Raw genomic sequence first — 27,858 nt, forward strand, 5'->3', positions numbered from 1 at the left:
TTTTAGATTGCAAAATTCTCTGATTTTATTTCTTTGATATTACAGCGATGTGTGAAAGTGGCAAAGATTTTCACATTGTGTGCGTCTCTTTGGTCACCTCTCAGCATTAGAAGGGATCACTCTTCACTGACGATCTTTGTGTGCACCTCGCGGCTCTTCACCCGCAGCTTGTTGACCTGGGACTCGGCGATGTCGGCCCGCTCCTCCGCCTCCTCCAGCTCGTGCTGGAGCTTGCGGAACTTGGCGAGGTTGACGTTGGATTGTTCCTCCTGAGAAAAGAAATGCATTTGAGAATGCAAGGAAGTTTGACATATTTGATTCTTACCGCTGATAAAAGCAGCTACGGGATCTGCTTCACGAGTGAGAAAGCAAAAGGTTCCGCTATTTGGTGACAGACTTACTTGGGGGCAGGGCAAGCGGCATAACCGCCTCAGTGATTGGGTGGTGTTCCAACCCCCCTGCTCAGGAATGGGCAGGGCTCCAACCCCCTGCTTCGTTCGTCTTTCTTACTTATCTCTTCTTAGCAAACTTAAATGCTACCGTGACCACAGGAGGATCAACATATCGGGACCCTGAATGCGTCTTATATCTATGAAACAAAGTTTTAAAAGTTGGCGCAGTGGTAATGTTGAGTACAGAAAACCTTAGGAACATTTCAGAATTAATAGGATAAGAAGGAAAACTGCAGCCAAATTAAAAAGAAATGTCCCGAGATGGATTTTTTTATGAAGCTGAATGAGGCGTAAACCTCAGAGGCCTCATCTGCACAGTCCCTATGAGTGCGGGCAACATAGGGCTTCCAGAGGGAGTGGTACAATGTTCTAGACAGAGAGGGGATCGGGTTGTAACCAAGAGGCATTTCTGTCTGAGCATGTCTGGAAAATTGCTTAAAGACTTCTCAGAACCTGAATCTGGAAGACTCCAGTAACTCGTGGTAAAAATTTTCTCATTCTAGATACTCATTTTCAAACCTAATTTTGTATTCCCAATTTTGTGTTCTTTGCCTTAGAGAAAGCCTCTTAAAGACTGTCCACTTCAGGCTCCACAGAACCTGGCCTTGCTCTTTGACCTTTCTGTCTTGCTGAGGATACTCACAGCCTCTTCAGCTTGTCTCTTATACGCTTTAACTTTGGTTTGTAATTTGTCCACCAAGTCCTGCAGCCTGAGGACATTCTTGCGGTCCTCCTCGGTCTGAAGTGAAAGAGGTAGCAAATAGACTTGTGTCATTATTTGAAAACAACTCATTTTTATTCTCTTGAAAATAAAATTTCGCAAACAAGGCAAGGGTTGGTCACCTGATAAGTGAGCTCCTTCACTCTCCTCTCGTGTTTGCGCAGACCCTTGACGGCCTCCACGTTCCGCTTCTGTTCATTTTCCACCTCGTTCTCAAGCTCCCTCACCTGGCGAGAACAAAGGTGTTTAACCACTGGCTGCCACTAGCTGCGTGAGCAGGCTGGGAGTCATATGGGGTAGTGGAGACCCACCCTGGCCTCCAGTTTCTGGATCTGCTTCTTCCCGCCCTTCAGGGCCAGCTGCTCCGCCTCGTCCAGACGGTGCTGCAGGTCCTTCACCGTCTGCTCCAGGTTCTTCTTCATCCGCTCCAGGTGGGCGCTGGTGTCCTGCTCCTTCTTTAGCTCCTCGGCCATCATGGCCGCCTGATTAGTAAGGAGATCAAGAAAGTAAGGAAGCCTGGCAATGGCAGGTAGCCATGTGTATTAGTAAAGCAAACGCTCATCTTGCTCACGTCAGTGATGGCCTTCTTGGCCTTCTCTTCTGCATTGCGTGATTCTTGGACAATGTCTTCCATCTCGCCCTGGATCTGGGAGATGTCTGTCTCCAGCTTCTTCTTGGTGTTGATCAGGCTGGTGTTCTATTTTAAATTAATAAAAAAAAGAGAAAAGCCTATTATAAATATTTACATTATCAATTTTATTAGTGTATACAGACATAAAGTTTTGACCTAAGAAGTGTTTGGAATAAAAACCAAATCAAAAGTTGATTCTAGGTTTATGCCTTCTCTTCTTTCTACTCATATTTAATTTTTTATATCACAGTTATCTGACAGTTTATCAGTTGCTGCTTGTAAGCACAAAACACTATTCCTTCCCCAAGAACAAATTTAACTTCTGTATCATGTAGCTCCACACAGCTCATGAAAAGTTGACTATTAATTTTTAGGTGTTCATGTTTATTATATTTTAAGTGCATAAATAGCATCATTATTGGTTCAGAAAATGATGAGAATCTCTTATATTTTGGAAACTTGATAGTATTTGAAATATTCAGTAAATTAAAGGATACTGAATAATGAATGAATAAGAAAAATGATGCATTTTAATTTAAATTTAAAATTATTTGTAGTTTGTGCTTTTAACATTTCTATGATGGCTGTTTATATTGTAAATTTTAAAAGTATATAATAATACATGTTTATTGTAAAAAAATAGTAGAACATACAATTTCACAAAAAGAGACAAGGAATGAACTAATGAACACTTTTGTTTATCCTTCTGGATGTTTTCTCTATATTTTTAACAAAAAAGATGATACTTATATATTATTTTTAAGTTGCTTTTATCACTTACTATATTGTCAACATCTTTATGGCAATAAATGAATACTACAGTGGCTGCTTTTGTGAGGATAGACTACCATTTATGTAACAAATCCAATACAAATACTGACTAGTAGCATTGATTACTTCCATGAGTTTGAACTTAACAGATTTTTTTATATCCCATGAAGTTAACTTTATTTGCACATATGATACATAAAGATCATGCATTGGCTTATTCTTTATTTTACTTATACGCCATTTTGAGTTGCAAAAGACAAGATGGCCATCGATGTTATATATATGGTTATTTGTGGATGGCGATCTTCTGTGCTTTATTTACTAAAGTTTCTAGAACTGAAAATTATTTCAAACAGATATAATGATGCCATCCCATGAATATACTTGTGAGCCAGCTGGGTCTCAGTATGTACATTTTCCAGAATTCCAAATCCTTGCCAAGATTTCTCCTGACTGTACAAAGAAGCTTGTTTTCCTGAATGGTCTTCTCTTTCAGGGAGTGCATTTGCTCATCCCTAGTCTTGAATCCCACCTGGGTGTGCAGGAGCTGGACGCGCTCGCTGGCGTCCAGGAGCTCCTGCTCGGCCATCCTTCTGCTCCTCTCCGTCTGCTCCAGGGAGGCCCGCAGCTCCTCGATCTCGGCCTGCAGCAGGTTGGCTCTGCGCTCCACCATGGCCAGCTGCTCCTTCAGGTCATCTTGGCTTCTGATGGCATCATCCAGGTGTAGCTGGGTGTCCTGCACAGAAAGAGAAAATGACTCTTACTCATGGTCTGATTAAAGAAATACAAATTTAGGGTCATGTACATACACTGATCTTAATAACTCAGAGTATGATTAGATAGGAAAATTCCGCAAGTCTCTTTAGTGACAACTTCTTTGTAGCCTAGCGGAGCATTTCTACTCAAAAGAATATGATGTTATAATATTTTTGATCCTGAATCATAGAAAAATACTATGGCATAAGCCATGAAATTTTGGATCAGGAAAGTATTCTTAGAGATTAGCTAGTCTAATGGTATTAGTTTATGTACAGTAAACAAGTGAAATCCAGATAAATGAAGTGATTTATTCAGTGACATGTAACTAAACTCTCTCATCACTTTCTCTGTCTCCTCATCCTTCTTTGTCTCTTCAGAGGACAAAGTAGGTAAACTCTGTCCTGGGCTTTCCAGAATAAAGCTGTTTTCTAGCTGTATACATAAAAATTTCAACTAATCAGCATACTATTTAGAGGACTTAATGGCAGTTAGTCCTCATAAAACATCAAGATGTGAGTGACTCAGTGACATCCAGACTGCAGGATATACCATGTGTGTTTATCCCAATGTACCTTCAGTATTCCTTCTCAGTGACATCCAGACTGTAGGATCCCATGTACGTTTATCCCAATGTACCTTCAGTATTCCTTCTCAGTGACATCCAGACTGTAGGATCCCATGTACGTTTATCCCAGTGTACCTTCAGTATTCCTTCTCAGTGACATCCAGACTGTAGGATACCATGTGTGTTTACCCCAATGTACCTTCAGTATTCCTTGTGTGTTTCTCAGGTTCTTGATGGCCTCCGCGGCCTGGCGGTTGGCGTGGTTAAGCTGGATCTCCATCTCATTCAGGTCCCCCTCCATCTTCTTCTTGATCCTCAGAGCGTCGTTCCTGCTCCTGATCTCGGCGTCCAGTGTGCTCTGCATGGACTCCACCACTCGGAGATGGTTCCTCTTCAGCTGGTCAATTTCCTCATCCTTTTCAGCAATTTTCCGGTCAATCTCAGATTTCACTTGATTTAACTCCAGTTGGATGCGAAGGATTTTGCCTTCTTCATGTTCAAGAGATGCCTTTTGAGAAAGCAGCATTTAGGTTACCTAAATGTAATGTTCTAAGAGCTCTTTTGATTTGTACATTGGGATAAATTCTTCAAGAAGGCATTTAAAAAACTCAAAGACTTTTGTACATCTTAATTTAGCCTATTAGGCCTGCATTCCCAAAGTACAATTCAGTATTTCTCACTGTATTATATGAGTTACCCCATAAAAGTCTGCAGTATGATTGATCTCATTTGCTATTAATTTTTCAACTTATTTATAAAGCATAAGTGAGCAGACGAGACATGTACCTCCGCCTCCTCTAGGGCAGCCTGTAGTTCACTCTTCTCTTGATCGATCTGTTTTTTTATTTTCTCCAGCTCATGGATATGCTTTCCTCCCTCTGCAATCTGTTCCGTCAGGTCAGAAATCTCCTCTGTAGTTTAATAAGAAAAGACCAAATTCAGTTTAGAAAAAATGAAAAATTAGGAAGATATCCCTCTTACCATTTTTGGAATAGAACGATCATAAAAACTCACGTTGCAGGTTCTTATTCTCTCGCTTTAGGGTTTCAAGTTGATCCAGGGACTCCTCGTAGGCGTTCTTGATCTTAAACAGCTCAGTGCTGAGAGAGCGGGACTCCTTCTGGGAGGCCTCGAGCTCAGCCTGCGTTTCCTCTTGCTTCTGCTTCCATTCTGAGAGGACCTGAAAAGCAGTAAATCATCAGCCAGTGCAAGGAGACAGGGAGACCAAGTGACACACGGCTGAAGTGTCAGCAGGCTGGGCCACCTTGTCGAAGTTCCTCTGCTTCTTGTCCAGGGCGGCACAGGCGGCGTTGGACCTCTCCACGTCAATCATGAGGTCCTCCACCTCGTTCTGGAGCCGCTGCTTGGTCTTCTCCAGGGAGGCGCACTTTGAATTCACGGCTTCCACGTGCTCCTCAGCATCCTGCAGACGCTGGGCCAGCTTCTTCCTGAGAAATTGGTCAGTATTTGAGTGACTAAGAGCACAGTCGGAGTTACCGCAGTCACCTTTATAAAGCTGCTGGCTAAGAAAGCATATTTTCCCCAAGATATTTTGTTCGATGTCTACAGGTCTTTAAGCTTTTCTAAAATATCTTTTCAGAGTCCATTTTAGCTCTTCTAGAATTCTCTTTTTCCCAGTGAATTCTTACCTTTATCTCAGGGGTTGTCAGACATGTATATGAGGCCATTGGTATATGTGTGGTGGAAAAGGAGGAGGTGGAGAAAGAGAGAGAGAAAGACAGAAAGAGAGAGAGATGAAGGCCTTTTGCTGATTGAGCAATGTGAGGATGTGAGGGCGGGTCAGGAAGAAGGGACAGCAATGAACTGGAGTCGTATCAAAGAATGTTAGGCTTCTTAAACATTTCCTCTTGACAATAGAGGAACCTGGCTCAAAGTGACATGCTCAAGGTCATTTAATCAATCAGTAACCTTTTGGGTTTGTTTAGCTCAGAACATAACTATTATTTCATTATTACACTTCCCAAACATCCTCCAGTCTTACAGCTCCCTTCACCAGCTCGGCTAATTTTTGACCTCTTCCAGCCAACACTCTCACCTAGAACACCCCCTGCGCACGCTTGCCAGTCCCTCCCCTTCTGTCCAGTTCTTACAACTCCCAAGACAAGTCAGATTCAGAGAAGCTTCCTTCGCTGGGAATATAATGGTTATTTTCCTATCATGCATGACTCCCATGAGTTTTATTTCACAAACTGCATGTTATTAGTAAACTCATTGGTACTGGTTATTAGTTAAATGATGAAAGGGTATGATAGTCTTATTCTAAATTTCCAATACGCCAGGTAGAGATAAACTGATTAGTGTTCATTATAATATTCATATCAATATGCCAGATAAATCTCAACGTCTCTATATTTTATATTAAAGGAAATTAATTCTACTTAATTTTTAAAGGGTATACTGATAATTATTAATTCACTTTGGTAGAAAGAAACTTAAGATGCTTTCGTAATAGACCAGAATAAGGAGAGGGCTCTGGTCTTGGTCCATACATGGGGCTGTAGGAAAAAGAATTTGGTGGAACCCATCACTTTGCAATAAAATAGAATGAAATCCTGTACCTATCTCCATGCCTGGAATATTATCTTTCTTTTATTTACTTATTTATTCATTTATTTATTTTGTTGTTTTTAAACTTTAATTTCTTTCTGCCCTCTCCCCCACCAAGAGCACATACTTGGCCTCCTCCAGCTCCTCCGTGCGCTGGATGGCGTCCGTCTCGTACTTGGTCCTCCACTGGGCAACCTCACTGTTGGCCTTGGACATTGATCTCTGTAGCTCGGCCTTGGCTTCTTGCTCCTCCTCGTACTGTTCCCGCAGCAGGTCACAGTCGTGGTGGGCTGACTGTAGGGCGTGGGCCAGCGCGTTCTTGGCCTGAAGTAACCAAAAAGCGTGTAATGTCAGTTTATTATGTTCTTATCCATCAATATTCTTTATGTGAAGTTCAATAATGTCTCATGCTGAAAAGTTCAAGAGATTCAAAGTATCAACTGGAGAATTCTCACCTTAGTCTCCTCTTCCAGCTGCCTCTTTAATTCCTCGATCTGTTGGGTGAATGCTTGTTTGCCCCTGGACAGCTGAGACACCAGAGCATCTTTCTCATCCAGCTGGCGTGAAAATTCACCTGTGAGAGTCAAAACATGAGTGATTGAGTTCTGTTGTCTAAGAGAAGAATAATTTGAAAAATGAAATAAGATTAAAACTCTCTTATTTCTTAAAGAAATAGAACAAAAAACCATCAGATTTATATGAACCATAAGAAACCCTGAATAGCAAAAGCAATCCTAAGGGAAAAGAAGGAAGCTGGAGACATTACAATACCTGACTTCAAACTATATTATAGGGCCACGACAATCAAGACAGCATGGTATTGGCAGAAAAATAGACTCTCAGACCAATGGAATAGAATAGAAAGTCCAGAAATAAAAACCACATGTATATGGTCAAATAATTTTCAATAAAGGGGCCAACAACACACAATGGAGAAAAGAAAGCCTCTTCAACAAATGGTGCTGGGAAAACTGGAAAGCCACATGCAAAAGAATCAAACTCGACTACAGTTTGTCCCCTTGTACTAAAATTAATTCAAAATGGATCAAAGACCTAAATATAAGACCTAAAACAATAAATTACATAGAAGAAAACATAGGTACTAAACTCATGGACCTTGGTTATAAAGAACACTTTATGAATTTGACTCCAAAGGCAAGGGAAGTGAAGGCAAAGTAAATGAATGGGACCACATCAGACTAAGAAGCTTTTGCACAGCAAGAGAAACTGACAACAAGACAGACAGCCAACTAATTGGGAGATGATATTTTCAAACAACAGCTCAGATAAGGGCCTAATATCCAAAATATACAAAGAACTCATAAAACTCAACAACAAACAAACAATCCAATAAAAAAATGGGAAGAGGACATGAACAGACACTTCTCCCAGGAAGAAATACAAATGGCCAACAGATATATGAAAAGATGCTCATCTTCATTAGCTATTCAAGAAATGCGAATCAAAACTACAATGAGATACCACCTCACACCTGTTAGATTAGCTATTATCAACAAGACAGGCAATAACAAATACTGGAGAGGCTGTGGAGGAAAAGGAACCCTCATCCACTGTTGGTGGGAATGTAAAGTAGTAGTACAACCATTATGGAAGAAAGTATGGTGGTTCCTCAAAAAATTAAAAATAGAGTTACCATATGACCCAGCAATCCCTCTACTGGATATATACCCCCAAAACTCAAAACATTGCTACTTAAAGACACATGCAGCCCCATGCTCATCGCAGCATTGTTCACAGTGGCTAAGACATGGAAACAACCAAAAAGCCCTTCAATAGATGACTGGATAAAGAAGATGTGCTATATATAAACTATGGAATACTACTCAGCCATAAGAAATGATGACATCGGATCATTTACAACAACATGGATGACCTTGATAACATTATACGGAGAGAAGTAAATAAAAAAAAACTAAGAACTATATGATTCCATACATAAGTGGGACATAAAAATGAGACTCAGAGACATGGACAACAGGGTGGTGGTTATGGGGGTGGAGGGTTAGGGGAGAGGAAGGGGGTGGGAGGAGGAGAGGGGCACAAAGAAAACCAGATAGAAAGTGACAGAGAACAATTTGACTTTGGGTGATGGGAATGCAACATAATCAAATGTCAAAATAACCTGGAGATGTTTTCTCTGAACATATGTGCCCTGATTTATCAATGTCACCCCATTAAAATTAATAAAAAACAAAGAAACAAAAAACTCTCTTATTTCATAATATGGAAAGAACTCATGAAGTTTGATGCTGTTGAGAAGACTATTTCTTGCTCTTTCAAAAATGTGTGAGCTTTCTTTGATTTTTAGGATTTGGGGGTTTTGAGTAATGCTAAGGAAACAAAAATTTTCTCAGCACAAGGAGCTTAAAATTTTTTTTATGGCTTATGGACCCTTTTCTTTAACCATCTCACAGTAAAACGATGAAGGAATAACAAATCAATGGTAAATGGCGACACGTGGCCCACGAAATGATTTGTGTTCCCTAGGTACATAGTGGCTGTGGTCTGCCTTTCATTCACTCTGCACAAGAAGGGCATAAATATGTGCTCACCTGATTCTGTGTGTAAACGCGCCCTCTGGGCTGACAGCTCATTTATTAAGCGCTGCTGCTCCTCCTCCTTTGTTTTCACCTCACTCAGCTGGTCCTCTAGTGTGCGGCACATCTTCTCAAAGTTTCCCTGGGGCGGGAGGCATAAAACCGTGAGACGGTACATTCCTACTTGTACGTCTGCGATTTGGAGATCTGTAAATACTTGTGGAAAGCGACTGAATTTGATTTACTTTTCCATCTACCTCAAAGCCCTGCACGGTGCCTTGGATAAAGAGTCACATAATTTTGTCTGAATGAATAAATAAATGATTGTGAAATGACTGGAAAACATAAGCATCATTTAACTCTGCATCTGGTTCCTACCGCCCACTAGTGGGCATTCCAACTTTCATGGTGGGCAGTAGCGGAGCAACCAAAGTATAAATAAAAAGATAGATTTAACTATAGTAAGTTGTTTTATAAAGACTTATTCTGCCAAACTTAGCGAAAATCTGACATAAAGTACTTGGTAAGTAATTATTATTATATGCTTTAACTTGCTGTAACTCTCCTTTATAAATTTTATACAGTAAAGTTACTTCCCAACTTTATAAATCACCATTACTATGGAACCGGTGGGCGGTTAGAAAGTTTTACTACTAACAGAGATACAAAAGTGGGCAGTAGGTATAAACAGGTTGACTACCCCTGATGTAGAGTATGGTTTTTAGATAACTTTTTTTTTCTGTAATTGCACGCTTCCACAGTATTAGTGACAAAGTGTAAAGTAATTTCTATATATAAATGAAACGATTCAATTTAACACAGTGATGCCTACTAGGAATAATTTTAATATTTGAGATAACATCTAAAGCAGGGGTCCCCAAACTACGGCCCGAGGGCCGCATGCGCCCCCGAGGCCATTTATCCGGCTCCCTCCGCACTTCCGGAAGGGGCACCTCTTTCATTGGTGGTCAGTGAGAGGAGCACAGTTCCCATTGAAATACTGGTCAGTTTGTTGATTTAAATTTACTTGCTCTTTATTTTAAATATTGTATTTGTTCCCATTTTGGTTTTTTACTTTAAAATAAGATATGTGCAGTATGCATAGGGATTTGTTCATAGTTTTTTTTATATAATCCGGCCCTCCAATGGTCTGAGGGACAGTGAACTGGCCCCCTGTGTAAAAAGTTTGGGGACCCCTGATCTAAAGCGTGTACAGTTAGATTAGATTGTCATATATAACTTGATCATTTTGAATTGTTGCAAATAAAGATGAAAAGGGGACAAGTTAATAAGAACCTTGGCTTTGGAGACCGTCTCCATGTTGCTGGCCAGGTCGTCGATCTCCATCTTCAGCTCACTCTTCTCCTTCTCCAGCTTCTGCTTGACCCTCTGCAGGTTGTCGATCTGCTCCCCGAGCTCGGCCACGCTGTCCGCGTGCTTCTTCCGGAGGGCGGCCGCCGTGGCCTCGTGCTGCAGGGTGGCCTCCTCCAGGTCCCGGCGCATTTTCTGGAACTCGGCCTCCCGCTTCTTGTTCATCTCGATCTGGGCAGAGGTCGCCCCGCCGGCTTCCTCCAGCCGCTCGCTGATCTCCTCCAGCTCCCGGGACAGGTCGGAGCGCTGCTTCTCGGCTTTGGCCCGGGAGGCCCGCTCCGCCTCGATCTCCTCCTCCAGCTCCTCGATGCGGGCCTGGGCGCGATGAAATACACATGCTCAGCCCGTGCTAGTGATTCCGCCCGTTGTGTCGCCCTGACGGAAACCCCGTGGTACCTGTAACTCCTTGATCTTCTTCTGCAGCTGCATCCCCAGGGCCTGCTCATCCTCAATCTTGCTTTGCAGATTGCTCATTTCAAACTCCTTCCTGTTAGAAAAGCACTTGGTGTAAGTCACAGAGACATTCGTAGTCACTTCCCCATGAACCTCTGTCCTTGCTGCTTACTTTTTAAGCTTTTCATCCAGCTGCTGTTTGTCATTTTCCACGTCCATTGTGGATTCTTGGGCCAGTTTTAGGTCTCCCTCCAGTTTCCTCTTGGCTCGTTCCAAGTCCATGCGGAGTTTCTTTTCTTGCTCCAGAGAGCCTTCAAGCTAAATTTTTAATGGATATTATTTATTTAAGTTCTTAAGAACTAAAGCTTATGGTACTAATGTGCAAAAATGCACAGGAAAATATTATAAGACATACTTAGTAAAAATCTATGGGCATCATTTATGGTGATGTGGTACAATTGCTTATTTCATCTGAAAAGAAAACACTGTGTTTTTCACACTTACATCATCCACTTGCTGCTCTAGCTTGGTTTTAGCTTTGGTCAGGGTGTTGACTTTGTCCTCTTCTGCCTGCAGGTCGTCCAGCGTCTGCTGATGGGCCTCTTGGAGGGCCTTCTTCTCCTTGGTCAGCTTGGCGATGGTTTCATCCAGGCCTGCCATCTCTTCTGTGAGGTTTTTCACCTTTAGATTTGAAGGAAATTACAGAAATGTTAATGACATCCTGTCATCTTGATGAAAACCATGGTAGTATCTTAGGACAACGTCAGCCTGATGGAACAGGGAAACTACAAGCTAACCCAGGGCTCTGTAGCTGAAAAGTATGGCAGGTCAAGGTCAAGATCAATAGGAATGGTAAAGACTAAATAGATGACGTAGTATGATAGTGTTATCATTTCCTATTCAATAATTTTATGATAAACCTTCCATTAAAATACTTTAGTTACAACCTAGCACTTGTAAATACTCTAAAATGGGTCATGATTTGTACCTTGTTCTCTGTGGCATGCTTCTCCTTCTCAACCTTGGCCAAGGTCAGCTCGAGGTCATCAATGTCCTTCTTCAGTTCTGAGCACTCATCCTCCAGCTTCCTCTTTTTGGCCGTCAGCTCCGCGTTGATCTCTTCCTCATCCTCTGCTCTCTCGGTCACCTCTTTGATTTTGGCCTCCAGCTGGATTTTGGCTTTAATCAACTGGTCACATCTTTCCTCTGCATCGGCCAAGCCTTCAGCTTCCTAAAGGGGGAAATGAAATATATACATTTGCCTAAGTTATATCTGCAAACAAACACTAATTTGTTAAAAGGTAGAAACTTCAATGACCCAACCAATTTGGTCAACACATGCCAACTAACTTGTCAACTTTTAAAAATCAAAAGGATAAAAATGTTAGTAATATCAAATATACTGATTAAATATAATAACAAATTTCCTCCAAATATCCATACATAGAAAGGCAAATCAGGAAAAAGGAGCTTTTTGGCAAAATCTGCACCTCTGTTATTTGGAAAAGTCACTTATTTGTTCTAGAACATAGCTTTCTTACATTTCAGGATGATTAGTTTAGCCATTTTTTCTGTCCTGGTGAAAAAAACATAATTTCTATTTTATCCATAAAAATAATCACTAAAGAAAGAACATTGTACCTGACCAGGTAGGTGGTGGTGCAGTGGATAAAGAATCAGACTGGGACACAAAGGACCCAGGTTCAAATCCCCAAGGTTGCTGGCTTGAGCAAGGGCTCACCAGCTTGAGTGTGGGTTCACTGGCTTGAGTGTGGGATCACAGACATGACCCCATGGTCGCTGGCTTGAGCCCCAAGGTCACTGGCTTGAAGCCCAAGGTCGCTGGCTTGAGCAAGGGGTCACTCACTCTGCTGAAGCCCCCCATTCAAGGCACATGTGAGAAAATAATCAATGAACAACTAAGATGTCACAACAAAGAATTGTTGCTTCTCATCTCCTTTCCTGTCTGTCTATCCCAGTGGTTCTCAACCTTTCTAATGCCGTGACCCCGCAATACAGTTCCTCATGTTGCGGTGACCCCAAACCAAAAAATAATTTTGGTAGCTACTTCATAACTTTAATTTTTCTACAGTTATGATTCAGAATGTAAATACCTGATATGCATTATGTATTTTCCGATGGCTTTAGGCGACCCTGCTGGGGTCGCGACCCACAGGTTGAGAACCGCTGGTCTATCCCTATCTGTCCCTCTCTCCCTCTCTCTCTCTTTGTCAAAAAATATAACTAAATTAAAATAAATTTTAAAAAGAATATTGTAATCCAAGAGAAGTTTCTATAAAGAAAAGGAATTGTCTATGGATATTTTTATGATTTTGCTGACTGATGATCAAACATATGAATGCACATATGAGCAAATACAATGTAATCTGTGACTTTGCATCTACTGCTTCTTTAGGTCTGAGTTTTGTTATTTTTGAAAGGCAAACAATTACAACAAATGTTTCGGTGGAAATCATTTATTCATAAACCTTAAATTAAAAGATTTCTATATCAAGTCAGGTAGTGATTAGATGATAAGGATATGGCTTCTCTGAGCAATATATTATACTCACAGATTGTACTTGGAGCTGCAAGTCGTTTTTCTCTTGCATTAGAGTTACCATTTTCTCTTCAAGTTCTTTCCTTTTTGCCTCTGATTTAGCCAGGTCTTCCTTGGTCTTCTCAAATTCCTCCTTCATGTTGGCCATCTCCTTCTCCGTTTCTGCACTCTTGAGGAGGGGCTTGATCTTAAAATACAGTTTCATCCAGGGCCAGTGCTTGACGTTCATGAAGGCACGGACGTTGTACTGGATGCAGAAGATGGACTCTCTAGGAAAGAAAAAAAATGCAAATGAAAACACGTGGAAAGGGACCATGCCTCAAGCAAAGTAATGACTGTATTAGATCCAACTATTAAGCTGTGAGGAAGGAGGACGTGCAGGTGCTCCCTCACCTCCTCTCCATCATCTTCTTGAACTCCACCCGCATCAGGTACCCTCTGCACATGGCTTGAGTACGTGTGATGAGTTGAGCCAGCTTATCATCTCGCATCTCCTCTAGAGTTCCCAAAAGGCCAGCTTTAAAGAAAACCTTGGCAAAGAACAAGTTAAATATGTCATTTTCATGAATGAAAAAGTCCAAAAAAGATAGATGAAGTTTTGATGGATAGAAATTTGTATTGGTGGTACCTTAGTGTGACCGAATTTGTACTGGGTGTGGTCAATGTCAATAGATCCTAGAAGTTTCTCAGAAGCCTTCTTGCTGTCAATGAACTGACCTTCTGGGATGGCACTTGCATTTAGAACTTTGTATCTGCCAGAATCAAGAGAATATTAAAATGTGGCTTTTCTTCATGGAAATAAAATAAGTAGAACTCTTGATAGCTGTCATTGACAAAATTATACATTGATTTTTGGAGAAAAGATTGCATTCAAATAAACAATGCTTTATGTAAAACCTGCAAAAATATAAAAAACTTAAAATCATTTAAACGAAGACTTCCTTCCTTTGTGATCACCTTTCAAATAATTGCATTTTAGTGTTCAAGGAAAAGTTAAAAAAATATCCGAGGCCAGGCCGGGTAGCTCTGTTGGTTAGAGTGTCATTCCCATGTGCGGAGCTTGCAGGTCTGATCCCCGGTCAGGGCACACACAAGAGTCAGCCAATGAGTGCACAGATAGGTGGAACAGCAAATCAAGGTTTCTTTCTATCTCTCTAAATCAGTAAGCAAAACAAATTTTAAAAAAATTAAAAATGTTTGAAATATGGGGAAATTTTGATATAGACTAGCACATTGAAAGGCATAAATAATGAGACACAAACCTCTGCTTGAAGTCTGCATACAGGATCCGGCTGGGGAAGCCCTTCCTGCAGATGCGGATGCCCTCCAGCACCCCGTTACACCTCAGCTGGTGCAGGACAAGCTCGTGCTCCATGGCCCCTGAAAGGAACAATAGCACGCCTCATCTCCTGGTCCAGAGCAAGCGCGCTGGAGCCTGTGTGATGTCAGAGCTCTCTTACCGGGAGTCTTGGTCTCGTTGGGGATGAGGCAGCGTACAAAGTGGGGGTGGGTGCTCTTCAGGTTGGTCATCAGCTTGTTCAGATTCTCCTGTGAAGCCATATAAAAAGGTTTAAAATAATTTCAAGTAGCATTTACATGAGAGTCTCTACTGATCTGTAGTTAATGTGCTCCTCTTTCATGTTTTAATGAGCTGTCTCATGAAGAACAAATAATGATAGCAAAGAGAAATATATATAAAGTATAGATAGAAAATTAAAGATTACACAAAACCAGTCAATTCTAGTACATTTTTCTCAAGCATGGCCAATCAGAGAAAATTTATATTGAGACTTTGGTCGTATAAAGCAGATGTAACTTAATACAGTGGTTGCTCTTAAACGAGGGTTTGATTTCATGTGAAGTTTGTTAGTGCCAGATCTTTTAGATCTGGGGCTGAAAAGGATGTAGTTCATTTAGTGTTAGGTTTGATGTGAACAGACACAACTGCTGTTGGTCTTCTTATTAAAATCTTCCTAAGGAAATTTTCAGGTTATTTTTAATACATCACTACCTTTTTTTCTGTTTTAGTCTAGATTTATTTAAAATTTTATTTAAGTTATAATAATTTAATTTTTTACAAAAGTAATTATTTGAGTTTAAAAATATACTGTACCCTGAAGAGAGCAGACACAGTCTGGAAGGAAGAGCCCTTCTTCTTGCCGCCTTTCTTTCCGCCACCGCCGCCCTCTAAAAAATAAAATAGCGGAATTCTAATCTCTCAAGTATATCCACAGATATCACAACTGCCAAAATTCCCTTTGCAATTTAAATGAGCACTAATGAATTTGTATCATTCTTATCCTTTTCCTGTCCTCCAATTCTGGATTCAGAAAATGAAACATTGATCCACATTATAAACTTTCAGGAAAACACTACCACCAACGCCACCAACAAAAGAACTCTGTAAATAAAGGGTAGACTCGGGGAAAGGATGGGATTCCTCTAGTTCAAATCAGCAGAGTCTGTCCCTCAGAGGAATGCCGAGGAGACAGAGGCCTCCTTAGTGCACACATCCCCAGAAAACAGGCAGAAGTGCATGTGTGGTCCCTTAGTTGAGCTTCTGCTAACTGGGCTTTCATACCGTTACACGTACATCTGGTCTTAGGTGACTTAAAAGAACAGAACTTTACCTTCTCAAGCACTAGTGCCCTGACAAAAAATTTCCTCATTTCTACATCTGGTCTTAGGTGACTTAAAAGAACAGAACTTTACCTTCTCAAGCACTAGTGCCCTGACAAAAAATTTCCTCATTTCTAACTTAGTTGGATCTTTGAAGGAGTCAGCAGTATTAAAATGGTATAGATGGGCTGTATGATTGTGAACAAGTCACTTAACTGCTCTGAGTTTCTTATTGATGAAAAGAGGGTGTGGACTAAATGATCCATAGTGTCAATTTTATCTCCGAAAGTCGATGATTGTAACTCTGCCACCTTATTAAATAGACTTCATTTCATTAGATCCATATTGGCCGATATTTTCATGTTAGGTTTTCTATAACTATATCTGTCTCTGATAAATAGTATATTTCTGATTAGTGGCTCCAGGAACATATTTGGGATATTAAAAATGGCCATCAGTAGATGAGTGGATAAAAAAGTTGTACATTTACACAAAGGAATATTACTTGGGCATAAAAAATAAATCTTACCCTTTGTGATAGCATAGATGGACCTGTAGGGCATTATGCTGAGTGAAATAAACCAGTCAGAAAAAGACAAGTACTATATGATTTCACTTATATAAAGGATCTAATGAACAAAATAAACTAACAAACAAAATACAAATAGACTCATAGATACAGAGAACAGTGACAGCTATCAGAGAAAGGAGGTTGGAGGACTGGGTGAAAAAGGTGAAGAGATTAAGTAAAAACAAAAAATTATTCATAGACACAGACAACAGTATGGTGATTACCAGTGGGAAGAAGATGGAGGGAGGCAGAAGAGGGAAAAGGGGGATAAATGGGGATGGGAGGAGACTTGACTTAGGGTGGTGAACACACAGTACAATATATAGATGATGTGTTATAGAATTGTATACCTGAAACCTGTATAATTGTATTAACCAATGTCATCCCAACAAATTCAATTAAAAAAATTACCAGCTTCAGCAGCTGCTCCCCCAGCAAAGAGCAAAGACAGAGTCTTCATTGAAGACTTCTGGTACAGCCCAAGCACAGTCTCGTTCAGGGGGTCCTTGTTCTTGTCAAGCCAGCCGGCAATGTTGTAGTCCACGGTGCCCGCATAGTGCACCAGGGAGAAGTGGGCCTCGGCCTTGCCTTTGGCGGGCTTGGGCTTCTGGAAGTTGTTGGACTTTCCAAGATGCTGTTCATACAGCTTGTTCTTGAAGGAGGTGTCCGTGGCCTTGGGGAACATGCACTCCTCCTCCAGGATGGAGAAGATGCCCATCGGCTAAGAGTAGAAAAAAAGATTATAATAATGCAGGGCCCCTCAGAAAAAAATATGCCCCAATAATTTATGTACTTGGTGTTAACCTGGAAAATATAATGTTCCAAAAGAAGACTTGGAATGATAAGAAATTAAATAGGCAAGATGCTAGTTCATTTCTACTACTGAAATTTAATACAATCATGTACCATGGACATACAGGAAATATGTTTGCTCTGTTAAAAAAAATAAAAAAAACTCCATTAAAAAGAAAAGAAACCCACCTGTACCAATTGATAAACTTCATGTTAAGAGTATAAAATTAAAATTCTGAAACTGTCATTTCAAAGCAGAATTCTTTCTTCCATAAATGTATGTCCCTAAAAACTTTCTTCCTTATTGACAATACAACTTCCTTCACCTCAAATCTAGACATGACTTAAGTATGAAGAAGAGAGAGATTATGGATAATGACTAGAAATGATCCATGTGCAGGAGAAAAGTGATTCTCATATTGTATCATTAAAACTCTTTCTACTTTAAGCTATGTTCCCATCACTGTGGAGTTAAATGATGTTGATTTGGTTTTGCTTTGTAAGCAGAATGACTCTCTTAAGTGGCAAATTTGATATGAAAGCCTGATATAAAATTTAACATTGATGATTTTGCTGTAGTCACAAATTGTCTCCCAAAAACTATTTGGGTTGTTCCAGAAACTGAAATACTACAGAAAAAAAAAATGTCTTTACTGGGGAATAAATAATTTAAATGAGTAATAGAGATATTATATCACCAAATTAAAATAGCTTTTCTCTCAATTGGGCAGATCTAGTCTACTTTTGTGCTCTCATTCCTCATAGTTTTTGAATTTTGACATATTTGAAGTTTTCCTACGTGGCAGTTGCGTTTACTCTTCCCACTGATTAGGGTAGGGTTCACACATGATGGTACATCTTTTTGGTGTTAGTAAGTACATGATGAGTTCTCACTGCCAATTTGCAAGTGTTTAACGACTGCTTGATGAGTTTTACGTCTTCAGAACTGATACAGCTATTGCTCTACCCCCTTGATAATGGCTCATATTCCAAGAAAGGCTATAGAAAAGTTTATTACTCATCATTAGTTTACTCAGTAGTCATCATAGTCTTAATGACTGAAACAATTGAAGAGTTAACCTTCCAACCTTTAAGATATCCTGCCTTGATGCACATGAATGGTGATACCTGCACGATACACCATCATGGGTTTCCCTGAGTTCATTACAACAATCACAGGACTAACTGTAATTCCATTTCTTTCTCGCATATACATAAAATCATTTAGGAATAATAGTGAGGGAAAATGGAGTGATTAGAGGGGAAAATGTGATTATGTACATATAGGTGTTGTAATCATTTTTCTACAAATTACTTTTTTCATTAATAATATCACTTGTGACACACCGCACAACTGATCAGAGAGAACAAGTATGTCATAAAATACCACTGCTTGTTCTTTGAAAATTGGGACTACAGTTAAGCATAGGAAGATGGACTATTTGTTCTGCACATTTGGAAGGCTTGAAAAGTCATACAAACCTTCTCGATGAGCTCGATGCAGGCGGCCAGGTCCATCCCGAAGTCGATGAACTCCCAGTCGATGCCTTCCTTCTTGTACTCCTCCTGCTCCAGCACGAACATGTGGTGGTTGAAAAACTGTTGCAGCTTCTCGTTGGTGAAGTTGATGCACAGCTGCTCCAGGCTGTTGAACTGAGTGTTTCAAACAAGAGCCGTTTGGGTGAGCTGGGGGATTTCATTGTGGATTCAGCAAAGCAAATGCTAGGCCAGTCATTTACCCAAACAACTCACATCAAAGATCTCAAAGCCTGCGATGTCCAAGACCCCGATGAAGTATTGCCTGGGCTGCTTGGTGTCCAGCTGCTGGTTGATGCGGGTGACCATCCATAAGAACATCTTCTCGTAGATGGCTTTGGCCAGCGCACCCACGGAGTTGATCACCTTCAAGAGCAAAAGTAGTTTAGTTTCAATTGAAAACAATGATGGATGCTTGTATCTCCTGTGACTTAAATGAATTAAGGTTTAAGTTGTGTTTACCTGCTGCACAGTCTGGCCTTTGGTGACGTACTCATTGCCGACCTTGACCCTGGGGTAGCAGAGGGCCTTGAGCAGGTCGGCAGAGTTCAGACACTGGAGATAAGCTGCCTTATCAGCCACTGCATGAACAAGATGAAGAGGGTGAGACCCATCATGGCTCATACAATTTAATGGGTGACAGTGACACAGAAAAAATTTTTTTGCTTGAAGAGTAATATGTACAATGTAGCAAAACCTGTTCATTTGCTGATATTGCTTCAAAGTTGTTGCCATTTTAATGCTAATTTTAATAATTTTCCTTTTGAGAATTTGGGAAATGATGTCCTGTGTGATATTTAAAACATAACTAAAGTGGGCCACAGATGAAAATAATTTGAGAAACTCTAACCTATGGGAGTAGTGACTGAAAAAGTAACAGCTTCCTCCCCACCACCAGTGCATGTGGAATAAAAAATGTTTTAATCACTTAACAAGCACTAGCTTGTGTGAAGTCAGTGAAGAATGGAATGGGCGAAAATCACATCTTCACAAGTCTGCCCCAGTCACGTCAAACACCAGGTAGTAGACCATTTCTTTACCCCAGTACTTTTTCCCATCATCACTGAAGTCAAAGAAAGTGACACCATGGTCTGTGACTCTGAGGAGCTGCTGGTGTTAGTTCTGTTAACTGAAAGACATCAATAGGGAGTGGTACCCTCAGTGCCGTCGGGCTCGGCCTGCTCCTCTCGCTGCTTCTGCTTGAACTTCATGTTCCCATAATGCATCACAGCTCCTGTGAGCTTGTAGATGGCCACCTTTTCATCAGCGCTGAAACCCAGAATGTCCACAGCAGTCTGTGGAAAGAGTTGAATTTAATTCATCGCACAGTTATCACCGTAGAAGACTCAGGATACTCCTCCCACTTTTTTTCTCATCACACCTTGTCTTATATTTGACTAACACCTTTTTGTTTTTAAAAGGCACTCATATTCAGCACCATTTTGTTCCACATTGCAACACCAGGAGGTATGGATCCGTCTTCCCATTGAGTCATGTGGACAGTAAAGATGTTATGTGACTTGTCCACACTCACTCTGCCAAGACCAGAGCCGTGGTTTTTCCCATTTCTCCACATTAGCAACCTGGCCTTGCTAATCTAATGCATACTATTCTTGATTATGGCTTCTCTTGCTCTTCTCTCCAGCCTCAGAAATCTGTCTGTTCCTTCTTCTCCTATATTGTCCTAACCTAAAACATAATCAACCTCTCTCCACCCTAATGAGCATAAGGGATGCTGTTGGGAAGAGAATATGAGGACAACAGCAATAATCTGAGTTTTTCTCCATGTGCCGCTCTGATGACAGGTCACAGGTTAGCTGGCCATGAGACATCCAGCAGGGAGCTTTACCAGATCATTGTTCATGTAGGGAACAGGCACTGTGGAAAAACTTTCTTTTGTTATTGAACTATTTTTGTGTCTTTCTTCTCATTAGAGTGTGATTACCTTCTTAGTTGCCCATGTTAGGCTTTGAAAAGGTTCCTACGATGGAGGCAGGCATCAGGGAAGAAAAATACTTTTATTTACTACTCTCGTCTCCTAACACATTTGGACATATGAATATAGTAATAAGTTATAGACAGTAAGAGCTCATATAAGAGACACACAAATAGTTCATAGACTCCTTAAAATAATGTTTTAGAGGAAAAGTATGTTTGCAAGCAACTTTAAATCCTATCTTGAGAATGTTGGGATATTCCCATTGGTATTAAAGTTAATAATCAAAGATGATTGACTTCAGAAATTCAAAAGAAAGCACAAAATATGTATAAAGAATATAAACCAAAGTAATCTTTAAAAAAAAAAAGAGGGAGAGAGAAAATCTATAGCTCTAAAAATAAATGTAAAGGCTTCATAGCTCTAAAAATAAATGTAAAGTCCCAAAAAGGATATTATTCAGATAGACAATCCATTTCTTCTTATACTACATAGGGAGGTGAGGCTTATATTATTAGCCCACAGAAGTATTTTCAAAACAAATTTTGTGTTTACATCTAATATAGAGGAACTGTGGGGATTTCATTCTGTTACAAAAATTTTTTTTTAATATTATGATTCTCATATTCTTGGATGTAGGGTCTGGCATAAAATAGAAGAGAAACATCACTACTGGAGTATAAAAATTGACCAAATATGACTGATAAGAGAAATTAAAAAGAGTCAGTTAGCCAAGGAATGACAAAGACCTAACATTTATTAGAGACATTTAAATTTTCTAGTACATACTGATGGGCAGAGGCATTGAGATATCAGGTAATTTTATTCTAGGGGTGGGGAACTCTGAAAGGTGGACTGCCTATTTATACTCTTTCTGCTAATGTTGTCTACTCCAACAGAGGAGAGCATTGTATACTGGAAAGTGAATCTGCCTTTTCCTGCTTTGTCTGTGTCACTTACATCAGTGGCTATCAGCTCCTCCTGGTCATCAATGCTGGGGACCGTGATCTCCCCCTGACTGACGAAGGCAAAGTCATATGGGTTGGTGGTAATCAGGAGCATTTCTGAATACATGGAAGAGAATAAATATAGACAGAATTACTTTGATTATCAGAAGGGCTGTTATGGTTTTGTTTTGTTTTGTTTTGGGGTAGAAATCAACCAAAGATATTTCTTACCAATAAGCTCTGGTTTCTTGTTGGACATGATTTGATAAAATATGTGGTAGCTTCTTTCAGCCTTTAGCTGAAAAGTAACTCGGGACTTCTCTAGCAGATCTAGAAAAGGAGATTAAGCATATATATATATATATATATATATATATATTTATCCTTTTTATTGAATGTATTGGGATGACACTGGTTGACAACATTATATAGGTTTCAGGTGCACAACTCCACAACACGTCATCTGTACACTGTACTGTGTGTTCACCACCCCAAACCAAGTCTCCATCCATCACCATCTATCCCCCCAGCCTTTTCTCTACCTCCCCCACACCTGTACTCCTGACAGTCACCACACTGGAAAAGGACCCCATGGAAAAAGTTAAAAAATTTTAAATATACCTCAAAGAAAAAGATAATCACTAATATCTAACTTACATGTTTCAATATCTGCAGAAGCCAGTTTGCCTGTGGCACCAAAATGAATCCTGATAAATTTACCCTTAAAGAGGCAAAGGAGAATTCATTGTACATATTAATAGACAGACACTAGTTCTTCAGTTATAGGACAAATAGATGGAAAAGATACTGCTATCAGATGTACAGAAGAGGCAGTGCTAATTCTCACAGGAGAAGGAAGACCAAGAAACTTACAAAACGAGAGGAGTTGTCATTCCTCACAGTCTTGGCATTGCCAAAGGCTTCCAGGAGGGGGTTAGCGCTGATGATTTGATCTTCAAGGGTCCCCTTAAGAGAATTAAATAAGAAAGATAAACTCCACAGAAGATGAGTTGCAGTCTACTAAAATAACTTTCTCCTTTCTCGCTTTGGAGTAGTCTGTGACTTGTGCACAGGGTTTTCTAAAGTGAGTAAGGAGGAGGACAAACTGTGGGGAAGGGACGCTCTAGTGACATGGTCTTGATTTCCATATCTTTCAGGCTCATTTTCTCTCCTAATTAAATGGTTGTGAGGACTTTTGCATATTGAACCAATACATTTTCATTCTCATAAGTTCTTCCTGAGTTATTAAACCTGAGGTTGCATGGTGCTGAAGTCACCTAAAAACGTGGTCACATTTTAAAAAGTCTTTCAGTTCTTCCATCCCCAAGTGAGCATCACACCCACCTGCAGTTTGCCACCAGAAGCAGGCTCCTCTTTCTTCTTCTCTCCAGTAACTGCAATTGTTGCAAAGTACTGGATGACACGCTTGGTGTTCACAGTCTTCCCTGCCCCGGATTCTCCGCTGTCAAGTCCAGACAGAAGAAAAAGTCAGACTCTAAGGCTGGAATAGTCACTATTACAAGGGTCAAAGTCAACAGAAGAAAAAGATATGAAATGTGCATACGTAATCAGGATGGACTGGTTCTCACGATCTGTGAAAGAAACCAAAAACCAAGATGTTTAAAAAAAGACAAAAAACTTAGTATGTAGATTAACATATAGTACTTGTAAACTCACACAAAAATATATCAATTGGTGCTTTGCTGTTCTCACAAGATACTTCTAAAAAATAAGCTAAGGGTAGGCTAATTAATTATTCTATTAAACTTCCATTACTTTTAATGTAATAAAATATGTAATACATTATTTCATCATATTAGCATATGAGAATGAACTATCAATATCAAGTGAATAAATAATAGTTTCGTGTCCTATTAATCACCTAGCTCACAACTCAAAATTCTGTCATGATTAATGTCCAATCCAAATTTTAATGTAATAATTGTGATAACTTCTCAGTATGAAATTTCAGAGTGTATGTTTTAGAAGAGATGATCTATTAGCTAGAATTAAAATGCATATTTGATGCCTAAATTTAGTTAACTTTGAACTGAAATTTGCATTAATTTGGATTTTATCATAGAAATCTAAGCAAAATTCTGTATATGTTTGGAACTGGTATATTTTATTCTAACTATATTTCTCTAAGTTTATTAGTGCTATTAAGTTTATGCTGATCATTCTATTCTTAAGGTACTGGCCCTAGATTTTGTTTTATCAGTACACAAATATTTTATAAGTGGGTATGAAAATTGTAATTCTGGACTTGCTCACCCGTCAGCATGAACTGATAGGCGTTGTCGGAGATGGAGAAGATGTGGGGCGGGGCCTCCTGGCGCTTTTTGCCTCGGTAGGCGGACACCACCTCGGGGTTGTACACCGGCAGCCACTTGTAGGGGTTGACGGTGACACAGAACAGGCCCGAGTAGGTCTGCGGGAAATGACAAGGTTGCTCAGTCAGTAGTCACCTCATGAACTTGTGCTGGGATTACGGAGTGAGGGAACTAAGCACTGTATCGAAGGGACCCAAGCCTGAGGTTCTCGTGAGGCTTAATAGTTTCATTTATTTTGCTGCCTCCCTCCCTCCAAAACCCACTGCTGCACAAAACGCCTCAGTTTGCCAGCGAATTCGGTATTGAGTAGATGGCTTTCCACGTGCATATTTTCAAGCACATCAGAATTTATAACCCGAACCGAATGATTGGTCTTGAGATAGCATTGCCTTAGCAAAGTCTGAGAATGAAGTCTGCAATTTGTTTTAGCTAACATGGTACAGTACATGGAATATTGGAAAAGTAACATCGAAGGGGGCACTCACGTAGATCATCCAGGCTGCGTAACGCTCTTTGAGGTTGTACAGCACGGCGGGCTCGTGCAGGTGGGTCATCATGGCCATGTCCTCGATCTTGTCGTATTTGGGAGGGTTCATGGAGAAGACTTGGTCTTCCTTGACTGTGACAGTCTGTTAAGAAAAGAAGGAGCCAGTGTGTATCAACTAAGTAGTAGGATAGGATCAGTTTGCCTCTCCCTCCTTTTTGCTTTTTTTCTTTGTTTTTTTAACTTACAGCTCCACCTTCGGTCTTGACTGTCACCTTCCCCCCTTCCCTGCTTTGCACTGTTGATTTCACATAGGACTCCTTGGGGTCCACCACAAAGACAGAATTCTTGGCGTCAAAGGGCTTGTTCTGGGCCTCAATCCGCTCCTTTTCAGACTTGCGGAGATACGGGGCAGCCTCCCCAAAAATGGCCATTTCAGCATCCGAACTCATGGCTGCAGCTCACTGAGGGCCACACAGCACAGCACCAGGGGGACCTAGAGGGAAGACACAGAGGTGGACGGTGACCCCGCGTGTCCTGCCGCTCTCTCCCATGCTCATCTCCTCACCCCTGCCTTCCGGGGTCACTGCTGTGGACTAGGTAAAGGTTCTGAAAGGTTCGATCGTCGATTTGAAGCTCTTATATTGGAAACATAATTTTTATGGCATCTTAAGCCTCCATTTTTCTCTTTTGTACAGGTTGAGAGATGTGGAGGAATTGATGTTTCGATTAGCAACATTTGCAATACCTGAAATGTGCTCAGTGTCTTTTCTTTCTCTGCTTGCTTTTCATGTCTTTCCCTTTTCCATAAACTCCTTTTTTTTGACATTGTGATGATACAAAGAAATGGAAAATGACTGTCAACAATCGCTTTACAATCTAAATGAACCTATTTAAGAGATTAGATTACTTAAGCAAGTTTTTTCCTGTCTCAAATCATTAAAGTTGGATATATAAACTGGATGTAAAAAGATACTAAAATTGGATCCCTGAAAGCTACATCTGTTCTTCAAGGACGTAGTCCAGGTTGAAAACATGAAAAATACTTGTCCTGGTTAACTGACAACCGTTAGGTAATTAAAGACAAAAGTAAGTACAAAGAATGCTGAAAATCCAACAAATTATTTTATCCTGTCAAAATTACCTTTTATCAGTTTTAAATTGTTTGAAAGTCAGAAATATTTAAACAAAAGATAAACTTGACAAGTTTCTTGCAGAAAAACATCTGAATTTTTAATAAAATTTTTATAGCAATTGTATATTTTTAGTTTATGCTTCTCTTTGTTTTTAGCTAGATTTTAACATAGAGATTATTTTTATCTGATTCTTATTGTTTTAGGTCTCTCTCTCAATCTCTCTCTCTTTCCTCCTCTTATTTAAAAAATACCAAGTCTCTAAACATCTCTGCTGAAGTGGATAGCCAGGATAAAGTTTCAAGCCAGAATAAATTTTTCTCACTGACAAGTTAATTGTGAGGAAGTGAGTCCTCTTGCCTGATGGCAGGGACCGGTGAGTGAGCCGAGTTAAAGGGGTGACCCCTGTGGAGCAGGAGGGAAGCTGGTGTGTGGAAAGCAGCGTCTTGGGCATCAACAAGGACCGGCAGCCTTTTCTCAGCTGCCCAGGAGCAGACTTGGTGAGAACGTCCTCAGTTTGCAGTGTCAAATACAGAATTTGCCAATGCTATAGCTCTAAAATCAATAGGGTTCATACTTGTAAAAATCTCTATTTTTAAACTAAATTGTTTAAGAAATCAAATGTAACGGGGTGACATTGATCAGAAAGAGTACATAAGTTTCAGGTAAACATTTCTAAGTTTCTTGATAATACAGTGAAATTTAGACATTTGCAGAGGATAGACATTGGAACATTTAATGTTAGGATGTTTTTTTCTTGAAACTAGAAATGTCATTGTCACATTGTGTGTGTGTGTGTGTATAGTTTCTGTGTTTTTGTTTACATCACACACACACATCAAATTTTGAATTAACTGCCATAGAGAATACTATACACAGTGTATCCACAAAGCACAGAACGGATGTCACCCTGCCCATCTCATGTCTGAAATCGGTCACTTCCTAGCCTGTGGGTGACAAGCCCCTAAGGACCCTCAAGCTTGTTTCAGTGGTAATGGCCTCAAGTTGAACAAGCAACATTCCCACACAATGGTTGCTGTAATTTTCCAAATGAATATAGCTGCTGTATTAACTATAAACTCATTTAAAATAGTTATTACATGTATAGGAGGTTTTCATTAGTATGCCTGTACTTAACATGCTACAAAAGTACAGGTCCCAACAGGTCGAGTTAGGGAGGTCCATTAAATGTTTCTGGTCCTTAGAAACCCCTGACTTAAATCAGAGGTGACAAGATCTGGGCAGATCTTACCAGTCACCTAGAATAAAGGGGCCTCATTTCACTGGTGAGGAGACTAAAGGTTCAGAAAGGTGAAGGGGTCATTCGGTGACACAGAGGCGTAAGGGGTGGTGCTCGGATCTGAGTCCTGTTCTCCTAGGTCCACGTCAGGACTCATTGGTGCTAATTCTACTGCAATACACTATTTCAAGATACAGAAATGCCAGCTGCTTAGCAGGCAGCTAGAGTCAGTGAAAAGCCTGGACCGGCACCCAGAAGCTGGGACTCAGATCAACACATTGTTGATGTTACCATTCCATCTCTGCTCTATCCTGTTGTTTAAGTTGCAATAGTAGTGCACAGTAAATGTTACATGCAATCCTTGCCTTCTTTCTCAAGTTCTAACAACACGTAAAAGCGTCATTACATTTTGTGTGGATAAATGGTCTGAACAGTCAGAATTTTATGAGAAGCCATTTTTTAAGAAGCAGCTGCTCCTTAGATCCTATTCCCAATACTAAACTAAAATATAAAATGGTAGCCCTTTAAGACACAGCAATATAGAGATCCCTTTGTTCTTTAGAGTGTAATAATAGATGACTCTTACCTCTGTGTTACCAGATGGAGAAGGTGGCAGGCTCAAAGCAGACAACTACTGTTGAAAGAAAAAACAAACAAGAGAATGTGGATTCTTTTATTTTTCCCCCCATTTAATCACAAAATGCTAGTAATTATTGTGTACAATGTCATCCTTAGGAATGTTGGAAAGAAAAGTTAAACTTTGGGAAAGAGTAGCCATCTCCCCTAAGTGAACAATAATGATCAGGAATGTAAAACTAACTGAGTGCTCGTCCACGTATACATACCTTAAGGAATTTTGAGGAAGGACAGGACAGAGGCATCTCGGTCCCACTTTTATAGAGACCATTCTGCAAACAC

At 40.2% G+C, this 27,858-nt stretch overlaps 1 protein-coding gene across 1 annotated transcript; it reads right to left on the reverse strand.

The window, feature by feature from the left end:
- LOC136327240 (myosin-4) lies at positions 1–27,858 on the reverse strand. The gene is made up of 40 exons (XM_066264239.1): positions 27,786–27,858; positions 27,527–27,574; positions 24,816–25,063; positions 24,569–24,712; positions 24,025–24,181; positions 23,315–23,342; positions 23,095–23,212; positions 22,624–22,716; positions 22,408–22,471; positions 21,982–22,080; positions 21,764–21,867; positions 20,024–20,162; positions 19,330–19,448; positions 19,084–19,233; positions 18,814–18,984; positions 16,951–17,260; positions 15,463–15,536; positions 14,810–14,897; positions 14,612–14,729; positions 13,978–14,101; positions 13,743–13,879; positions 13,363–13,618; positions 11,778–12,020; positions 11,294–11,470; positions 10,962–11,107; positions 10,793–10,883; positions 10,322–10,711; positions 9,041–9,167; positions 6,923–7,041; positions 6,595–6,791; positions 5,164–5,347; positions 4,914–5,079; positions 4,686–4,810; positions 4,099–4,407; positions 3,108–3,311; positions 1,745–1,870; positions 1,485–1,655; positions 1,296–1,400; positions 1,096–1,191; positions 1–269 (listed from the first exon to the last, which is right to left on the reverse strand). The coding sequence occupies exons 3-40, from the start codon at positions 25,017–25,019 to the stop codon at positions 117–119; spliced, it is 5,826 nt and encodes a 1,941-aa protein (XP_066120336.1). The 5' UTR covers positions 25,020–25,063; positions 27,527–27,574; positions 27,786–27,858; the 3' UTR covers positions 1–116.

This window comes from Saccopteryx bilineata, chromosome 2 (genome assembly GCF_036850765.1).
Source record: "Saccopteryx bilineata isolate mSacBil1 chromosome 2, mSacBil1_pri_phased_curated, whole genome shotgun sequence".
Lineage (NCBI taxonomy): Eukaryota > Metazoa > Chordata > Mammalia > Chiroptera > Emballonuridae > Saccopteryx > Saccopteryx bilineata.